The sequence below is a fragment of the Pelophylax lessonae genome (assembly GCF_965119305.1).
Source record: "Pelophylax lessonae genome assembly, chromosome: 12".
NCBI classification, from domain to species: domain Eukaryota; kingdom Metazoa; phylum Chordata; class Amphibia; order Anura; family Ranidae; genus Pelophylax; species Pelophylax lessonae.
Window position 1 is genome coordinate 60,271,309 of NC_138779.1, and position 9,980 is coordinate 60,281,288.

Consider the following 9,980-nt stretch of genomic DNA (forward strand, 5'->3'; position numbering starts at 1 on the left):
TGCTCTGAAATATTTTGTAAAAAAGGCCTCTTAGATTAAAGTGCCTGAAGAAATGAGGGAATCTGATTGTCTGCTTTACGCTAGGTAGACTGTTCCTCTTAGAGACACTTACATGCATGTTCCAAGGTAACTTTTTTTTAAATACCGTATAACTAATAACATTTTGCAGATTTTTAGAGTCCTGGATGTATACAATATCTAAGAAAACCTCAAATTTCATATGACTTGCTGGTTTAGTCTATTCCATCTTCTTGAAGAGTCCGAGCACCAGTACTGCAGCCACTATGAGGAAGATATTGCATGTTACATTGGTCTCGCCATTCGCATATTCATTGCAGAAGTCCCCAGAGCAGCAGGATGTATGCTTAGAGGCCACCAATACATTGTAGTTTGTTGGATTGCATTCCCTCTCATGGACACATTTTTTGGTAATCTTCACATTGTGAACTAAATACAGACACAAATAGGCAAGTAAGAAACATTGAATGAACAAGTTGCCTTTTTTGTTACATAATGAGCCATTAGTGTTTAAGGGCCCGTTCTCACCAGAACGTGGTCCCAAAAACCCACATTCTGTGCATGCTTCACGCACTGCATTTAAACGCACTGCACTTTGGATCTGCAGCATGTGCCAGCGCAATGCTAACAACACCCCAAGCGCAAGTTGCAAACCTGGTGCGCTTGTCTGCACGGGTTACATGATACAGAAGTACTGTGTGATCCGGTTGCTCTGCATTTTGTAAAGTAGTGCTTGGAATACTTTTGCTACCGTCGGGTGGGATTTCCGCCCATTTAAATGAATGGGCTGAAATCGCACTTCACCCAGATTGCATGTGAATCGCACAGAAATGCACAGTTCGTTTCTGTGTGATTCATGGTGTTAACCAGCCTTCAATGTACATTGACAGCAACATATAAATTAAGTCAAACAGAGACAAAACAACAAGACAGTATGAAAGGAAGGAGATGTGCGTCACATTTACCGTATGCATGGTGAGGGATTTAGAGTGGGAGCTGCCTAGGGTCATGGAGAAATTAAGTATTTATTGTGTAGGTGAAAAATCTAAAGTGTATCCTGTGACCCTGGTGATGACATTATGAACATGATCCCAGTATTGTTGAATGCTGGGACAAATATGGATCATAGTCCCTTCTGCAATCCTGAATTGCCAGCAACGTTCATATGTGTAGGGGTATATTTTATGGAAGAGAAATGGGGTCCTATACCATTTTGAAAAACCATTGTATATTTGTGTTCTTGAGTGTTGACGTTCAAGGAATCAGAGTGAATCACTGTGAGAATTATATTCCAATCTTCTTCCGATAGCGTAACCCCTAGTTCTGATGCCCAGGTTTGAACTAATGTCCTCTTATTTGAAAGTTCAGAATACAATAAGCCATAGATAGTGGAAATTAGATGGCCAAGTAGCCTTTTTTATATGACTTAAATGTGGTAGATTGTCTACTACAATTGTTTATCGGAAATATTTAGAATAGTGGTATGTCTATATAAGAACTAAAAAATTCTTGTTTTCCTAAAGTGTGTCTAAAGCCAATATTTTTTGCTTAATTTCAGATGAAGTAGGAAGTGTTAAAAAACCTTTGACAAATTTGATTTTTTGCCACCTTAACTACCTGTCCTGTGCTGAGAATGTAGTGACATAAGTACCACCAGCACGTCTTGTTGCTGGTAATTCCTATCCAATAGAAAAAGCTGCAGAGGTGCTGTAGATGGCTGCAAGTGAGTCTATGGATAATTACAAGGAGAGTCTGTGGATGGCTGTAGATGGGGCTATGGATGAACACTAAAAGGGTCTGTAGATGGCTGGAAGTGGTACTAGGAATGACTACAAAGTGGGTTCTGTGGATAGGTGCAAGTTGGGCAATGAATGACTACAAAGCATAAGGCTGGGTTCACACTTGATTTGCAAATGGATAACTGTTTTCTGTTTCGGGGACGAATCAGGCCCATATTTTTGCCTGCATTGGGACCTGAAATGGAGCCAAAGAAGCAGAGGATCCCTGTGCAATTCGCTCTGCAGCCGTCTTGGAGATGTGTGAACCGGCTCCATTGAGAGCCAGTCACAGTCTCCTGTCATGCTAATTGGATGCGCGGAAACCCGTATCCAATTTGCATAAGTGTGAACCCAGCCTGACCTTAGATAGCTGCAAGTGGGGCTTTGAATGGCTACAAAGGAAATCTGTGGATAGGTACAAATAGGACTATGGATGACCACAAAGGGGGTTTATAGATTTGTGCAATTTTGAATATGGATGACTACAAAGGGTATCTGATGGGTGCAAGAAGGTCATTGGTTGGTTGCAAAGGGGATCAGTGGATGGCTGCAAGTTGCCTATGGAAAGTTCTAAGGGGGTATATAGATAGCTAGCTGCAAAGGAAGTATGTTGTTGGCTGTAAGGGGGTCTGAGGATGGCTGGAAGTGGTACTTGTTCATTGGATTTGTGGATGGATGTAGAGGGATTAGCTTTACAATGTTTTTTTTTTTTGCTGTTGTTTTTGGTTAGGCAGCAATTTGCAATGGGGCCCCTGTGATTTCTACTTACTTACTTCAGCCTAAACATTTATCATGACAGGTTTCCCTGAAGTGTAAGTGCCGGTTCACACCAGGTCGCCCCAAAGTAGTACAGGACCCTTTTTCTAAGTCGGAGCGACTTGTGTCGCTCCTATTAGAACCGGTCCTGTACTACTCAATGACCGCGACGGTGCACGACTTGCCAGGCTGACCAAGTCATCTGACAAGTCGTATTAGTGTGAACCGGCACTTAGTGCATGATACATCATATAAAAGCAGACATTATTAGCCGTAGTATTTCCATACTTTAAAACATTCTCGATAAAAAGCCTTAGGACAAAGGATCGCATACTTGTATTCATAAACAAGGAAAAATAAATCAATGGATCTCAGACATGCCCATTCTCCTGTATCTACATGAATGTGTCAAGGTGGACTCTGTGTATGTTTTTCTCCCCATGTACAATCTAGTGAAACAGTAGGACTCTAAGGTATCCTCTAATTATGCACAATACCCAAGGGAAGGGATTGTCTGCTTTTTAAATAAAAGATAAATGCAAAACCACCCTAAATATAACCCTAAAATTCAAACTTATGCTGGCCATACACTATACGAAAAATCGGCCGAAATTCGGTCATTTGGAGAGTTATTTTTTTTTTTCGGCCAGTTAATGGGCACAAATTAGTTATCGGTTGTGAAGTTTTTGAGCCGAAAAAAAACGAAGGACAAGTTTGGAAATTTTCTGCCGAATGAACGATAAATGGAAAGGTTAATGTGTTTCTCATCCAAACTGTTTGCACTAGGTATAACTGAAAAAACAAACAAAAAACCGATTACTTTATGTCCATTGAACGATTTATCAGTCATCATTACATGATGGCACTATCGTTTGCCGAGTGTTCATTTTTTTGAAAATGAGTTTAAATGATTTTTCGTATAGTATATGGTCAGAATTAAACAATGTGTGAAATAAAGAGAAATAAACAGCCAATTACATACAGAGAATTTTTAAAAAACAGCTGCCCTTGCCAATGATTGGATGTCAGAAGTAAACACAGGTTTACATCACTTATTTTTTTGCTTCAGTATTTAAGGCAGTAATATAAAAGGGTTCCATAGTGCAACAAGCATTGGAAAATTAACAATTATTTTGACCTTAGTGTAATGTAGGTGTCACACAAGCATTGTAAAATTAACAATTATTTTGACCCCAGTGTAATGTAGGTGACACACCCAAAGAAGTTGTTTCAGTAAAATGTATACTTACGTACTGCTTTGTCTATTTGTGTAAAACACAGGCTAGAAGAGTTACACATCACTGCTGGCTGTTGGTTGCACAGAGTGTTGTTTTTCATGTCAGTGCATGAATAGCAATGCAGAGATGCCACTAAAATTAAAAAAAATATATTGAAGTGAGTGATTGATGTAAAGTGCTGGTGACAACATATAAGGTTTCTGTCAACATATTATTCTTCATAAACAGCTTTACAATTAATATAAGGTGACTTGATTTTAAAAGAGAATTATGGCCAAAGGAAATGCACTAAAGCCCCTTTCACACAGGCGCCTCCACAAGCAGATGACAGATCCGTGTCTGCTCCACTATGCAGAGCGGACACAGCTCACTCTCGTTTACGAGACAACTGAATGGAAACATGCCGCCTGTCTGGTTCCATCAGATCCGATCCGCCAGATGGATGGGGAATAGGTCTCCCATCTGTCTGTTTTTGGCGGACAGGTTCGGATCAGATGGATATGTGTCCGCTGACATACGTTGATTCATAGAAGAGACTGGAGGGTCCAATCAGGTCCGTGTGAAAGGGACCTTACTTTTGCACTCCTGTGATCCAGAGTCAGCTTAGCAGGCTATAGCCTGCTGTCAGCTAACGTCCCAGAGCCGCTCCAGACTCTGGAAGGATCCCGACTATATTGTTGGGAGCCACCCACCTGCCTAATTGACAACTGGCTCTGGTTTTTAGCACACAGCTGAAAACCAAACCCAGATGTGTCTTCCCCCTATCCAACCTGGCGCTCCACTGAGCACTGGAGGGGCAGAACAGAGAGCGGTGACTGCTCTCCACTCTGAGCAGACAGGGAACTGAACGATCAGCAGTTATGTGATCACTCAGTTCTCAGGTTTAGAACCGACACGGGACAGCTGCAGCGTCACAAAATACTCACAAGGTGAGTATGTGTGTTAGTTTTTTTATTCCCATATTTTTCCTTTAAATATCATAGTGACATGCTTACCCAGATGATTGTTTGGTTGAAAATCGTCTGGCCTGCAGAGGACCCTCCTACAGAGACCAAAGATGACAGGAGGAGTAGGCCTCCCAGATCCTGCCTTATACTGCACTGCGGTACACATGACTAGAGTTATTGACTGGTGCAGACACTCCTCCCATAAGCTTTAGGTCTCTTGGAAACGGGACTCAATACCATTTTCCTTAGTTGGTATCCCCTGGGCAGGCATCCACCTCCCTTGTCTTCATCAATCCCATCCCTTAATAAAACCAACGTTACTAGAACTTACATTTTTTTTTTAAATTAGCAGGCATAACCAGCTTTCCCTCACCAATATCACTCATTATAGGCCACCCAGATTTTGCCCCGGGCTGCACAGACAAGGTCTTTTGAATCTGAACAGATTTGAATATCGTCCGGGCATCTACGCGCCTACGCCCCTCAGGCTGGGATCAAATTTTGGATCCTTATGGATCCCTCTCCAGCTCAGAAAAGGTAGATGGAAACCATTACAGTTGTCTTGTTTTCTACGTTCCCTCTCGGACCCTGCACACTTTACCAGGCATCTCACTGCATTTGAAGACCTCTGCCTTGGTGAAGGCCCCACTCGTAAATAACTCTCTTCCTCACATTGTATCCTGCTTGACTTATTTTCCCAGCAGGATCCTCCATATCTACCCAAATGGGAAAGAGTCCTGAATACCACATTTACAGGCGGCCAGAAGCGCTGCATACTTTTCTTTGCCCACAAATCTTCCTTGTGTAGTAAATACCAAGAGACTACATATGCAATTCTGTCAAGGTGGTACCGGATTTCCTCTGTTCTGGCATCTATGTTCCCTGGACACAGCTCCTCTTGTGGGAGATGTGGAGCTCAGATCGGTACTGTCATGCCTTCAGCTTGGAAGTAATTAATTCCATTGGAACTTGTAATACCAATCTTGTCCACAAGATGCCACTGTGACATAGACTGTTGTGCAGTACTTTATGGTATTTCCTGTTTTCTATTGCTGGACATTAGTTCCACCCCTCTCTGAGAGAATCTCCATTTTAGATCACCTTGTGACACAGCCAGACAGCATCTGAGGTTCCTGTGGGAAGATTCCTGAACCCCTCTCGGAAGCATCGCTGGTATGCTCAGAACTGTTGGTTATATACTCAATGCATATACTGTTTATATGCCTTTATATGTTTATTTACAGTTTCACCTCTATTCACAATCCTATTCGCATATCCATTCTGACTTGTAACCTGTTCATGTGACCACTATTCTATCTCTGGAATAAAGCCTTAAGTTACAAAAGGACTGGTTATTGCAGGATTAAAGGTTTAGCTGTATGTTGAGCTGCACACGCCTGGGGCATACGTGTAGTGAGAACAGAACAGGTACAACATTTCATATCCAACCTTTTTAGCGACAAGTTCTGCAGATTGTTTACAAATTAACGGACTTATCCCTCTTTGAAAACCCTGCGGCAGTGCTTCTAAACTTAACCCCTATGTCCAGTAAGAAATACCATAAGTCACTACTACAGGATTTACTGAATGCCGCTGGGGCCGGAATCCCCAGTATATGCGGAAAAGCCGATCTCCACCTACTATCTCTCAATGGTTCACCAGGGTAAAGGATATCCAACACATGGAGCACTTCACTGCTCCTCTTAGAAATTAAAGTGAGAAGCACAACGCATAATGGCTTCACTGGGACATGTTTTACTATTCAGGTAAATATTTATCATTATCCTAACCTGTTAACATTTACTGCATTGGATTCGATTTAAGGTGCATTTGCTCCCACCATAGACCCTCACCCCTTTCTATCCGCCCCATCTTTCTGTTTTTTCCTCCCCCCATGAAACATCTCTTTTTATCTCTTTCTTCTCTTTTCACTTCTTTCCCAGACACCCTATGGTACTTCTCTCCCCTTTTTTCAAAAATAATTTTCTAAAAAAAAAAAGGCCATGTCTACAGATTCTGATTCTTGTACTCCTGAACTTGTTTTGTTTTCTCACTAGGCGCTACCTCAAGATGTATGTTTATAGGACTCAATGAGGTTCCATGCCTTTTATCTCAATGGTGGTTCTATTTGGGAAATATACCTGTATGATACTGGTGACTAATTTCTTTTGCAGCACAATTTTCTGTTCTGCTGATGTTTGTTTTTAATGGCCTCTATGTACCCATTCATATTATGCTGTCATGTCGTGTTAATTTGATGCATACCTTTAAATAGGGAATTCAAAAACACTTAAAATAGAAAAAAATACGTGTTAACCCACCAGAAATCCAGTCTGCACATATCTTCTTGTTTGGGCTGAGAACACAAAGGGGGTGATTTACTAAAGGCAAATGGGCTTTTTACTTTGCAAGAAAATGTGCCTCAGAGTTTAGTAAATGAGGCTGAAGCTCTGCTGACTTTATCCAATCATTTGCAGGCAAAAATGCTAATTAATTTTCCTTGCATAGTATTTTTTGCAAAATGAAATTTTGCCACAATTACTAAGCTCTGGTGCAAATTTATTTGCAAAGTGCATCTTCCTTTGAAAGGTTAACAGCCTATCTGCCTTTAGCAAACAAACCCCAAAGCCTGGGTTGCATTGAAAACCTAATCCGCATTGTCAGTTCAATATTACAGTCTGACTTCTTACATAATTTACGACTTTCATTATTAAAATATCCCTATCAGAGTTCCTTGGAGTGCTCACATTTTCATGGCTTTGCAGAACTAAATTCTGGTGTCACTCTCTACAATGTATATTGAGCAAATAATTGCAGAGTTCATCTCTGTAAAGTAAAATGTAGTATCAATGTGGGAGAGAACAGACGCACATATAATGAATGAAAATTAACAAATCATCCCTCCGCTACAGGAAAAAATCTCTCACTTATGTAGCTGCTCTTGATTTAATCACCCAAATAGGGTGTACGAGATACAAAACAAATTATTACTAAATTACTGCACAGAGCACTGGTAATAATTCATTTTACAAATTAATGAAGTGTAATCTCTTTTATGGAGACTCCAAGAAATAGAAGAAGCCAGCCAGGGGGTTCAATCCAGCAGTGCCTCTGTAATTCCAGTTTTGGGTGGCATTGGTTTTTAACTGTATCAGATATCTGGAAACTGTGAACAAAATAAAATTTTAGGTATCACTGAAGATTGTATAACTTACCTCCTGAAATTGTCAACATGGCACTCAGTGAAAAAAATCCTACAGCGAAGAAAGTCATTGTGTTGGAAGAGATGGAATATTATGACGGAAAGCTGATGTTTGGATAGATCTGTCTTTTTATAAGTATGAGAAAGGGATCCTCCTATACACAAGGTGGGGTCTGAGAATGTTTGCCTATAACATTTTTTAAGAGGTTTTATGTATGATTAATGACATTCTCTACTATAGATGAAATAATCTGCACTTTGCAAACTTTGTTTATGAACAATGTGCCTTACCATTCATTTCACCAAAGTGATTCATCACAATTAGTCAGTTACAATGTTATACTCTGGAATTATACCCAAAACAGGGATTATGTATAAATATTCTTAATCTTCTTCTTCTGTGACACCCTGAAAGTCTATAAGTCATATTCAAATATAAGTGATGTGATGCAAGTTAAAGTTCAGATCCACAGAAAATGTTGGCTATGTTTGGACTCCTGTGCAATGGACACATCGGTCATAGGAGGAGCAAGCTACAATTACCACTACCCGCTTACCTGTCTGAATATTTTTATTTTCCATTCAATTAGTTTTTATTGAATTTTCCAAAGAAAGAATACAAAGCGTTTCGGACAATACATGTAAAAAACACTAACAAAGGAAACATAAGTAAAACAACGCATTCTCATATGTAGGGATACAGGCTCAGAACAAGCAGTAGAATGAGAACACTATCCCCATTGGCAGCACCATAAGAAAAGTCAATAATCATTGATGTTGTAATGACTTAATACATTGGTGACGCCCAATCCCCCGGATTGTAGCGTGCCGCGTAACCAGACACCCCAAATGAGAGCCAAAACTGTGTCCGGGCCCACAGCCCGCCCGTGCTAAAGTCGCATTCAGGGAAAAATATTTTTATTTTCAACATAACAAGCTGTCCTGCAAATGTATCAGTTGGGAATGTTGAAACAAAACATTTACCACTGACAGGGGTGCTATCAATAATCAGCTTTTATTTATGTACAACCTTTTATCCCAAAAGAAAAAAAAACAGTTGTTGTAACCGTTAAAAAAGTGTTAACTGGACTTTGGCTTCAATTTGTTTAGTCTACCAAAATCTAACACTCCCCTAACCCCAGACTGACAATGTTACTGTCAAAATGTGCCCCCTGTGCTCCTTCCTCCAGAGTGGGGGCACTCTAGCACAGAAGGTGTGTTACTGGCCAGATCATGAGGTGAAAACAGAGAGAAATAAAGCCTAAAAAAATAAAACGAATGCAGCCACCACATCTAATGATTGTTAAGCTACAATAAAATACATTTTTGGTTTTGGGTTTAATATAGCTTTAATTTGATCTGAAAATAAATATTGCTATAATGCCAGGGATGATTAAGGAGTATCTACAGAAGTTAAAACATTAACAGTAGTTTGTGTACTTTTTTTTTCTCCCTAGCATTGAAAGCGTTTTCCTGAAGTGAAAAGATTGAAATCTAGGCACCAAAATGCAGTAAATCTCCTGTCTTTGCTCCATTGACAAGCATAGGTGTGGGTAAAGGTAGATGGGTTCATGCTGTAATTGAGGGTGTGTACACATATTATTATCCAATACTTTTGCTGTCAAGTATCCTCATTTACTTCTTAGATACAACAAAGCAATAAACCATGGAGATAAATGATAATTGCATCTAAGTCATATGAGAACACAGGTGGGACTTTATAGGATTGTTATACCTTGCTAAGTTTAGTACATAATGACCTTTTTTCAAAGGTTCATACATTTCGGATTCGTCTGTGTGCTGAATCACCCACTGGCTTCTAACTTCTGGGGCCAATTCTGTCTGTCTGTCATCTCTCCAGTGATTCAATATGTAGAAAATGTCAATCGGGATTTGCAGCACCAACGTGAGTTTATGTAATCATTCAGCATATACAGTATAATTATATTAGGGGGTCTATTGCTCTTTTGGGGTATAATAAGTACTTAAAGCGGAGTTCCACCTAAAACAAAAAAAAAATACATAAAAATACCCCCGGGAC

General features: G+C 40.1%; 1 protein-coding gene across 1 annotated transcript; it reads right to left on the minus strand.

Moving 5' to 3' along the window:
* Window positions 1-200: 200 nt before the first annotated feature.
* LOC309568396 (lymphocyte antigen 6E-like) lies at window positions 201-8,135 on the minus strand. Its single transcript, XM_082274054.1, has 3 exons — window positions 7,953-8,135; window positions 3,803-3,922; window positions 201-447 (listed from the first exon to the last, which is right to left on the minus strand). The coding sequence occupies exons 1-3, from the start codon at window positions 8,008-8,010 to the stop codon at window positions 239-241; spliced, it is 387 nt and encodes a 128-aa protein (XP_082130180.1). The 5' UTR covers window positions 8,011-8,135; the 3' UTR covers window positions 201-238.
* Window positions 8,136-9,980: the final 1,845 nt, after the last annotated feature.

What these genes read in the sequence shown, in the direction of transcription:
- LOC309568396 (XM_082274054.1), bottom strand. Translation starts at nt 8,010, where the DNA reads ATGACTTTCTTCGCTGTAGGATTTTTTTCACTGAGTGCCATGTTGACA. An exon ending in CATGTTGACAATTTCAGGAG is followed by an intron (nt 3,923 to 7,952) that starts GTAAGTTATACA and finishes TTTTAATTTTAG; the next exon opens with TGGCATCTCTGCATTGCTAT. An exon ending in ACAAATAGACAAAGCAGTAC is followed by an intron (nt 448 to 3,802) that starts GTAAGTATACAT and finishes GTCTGTATTTAG; the next exon opens with TTCACAATGTGAAGATTACC.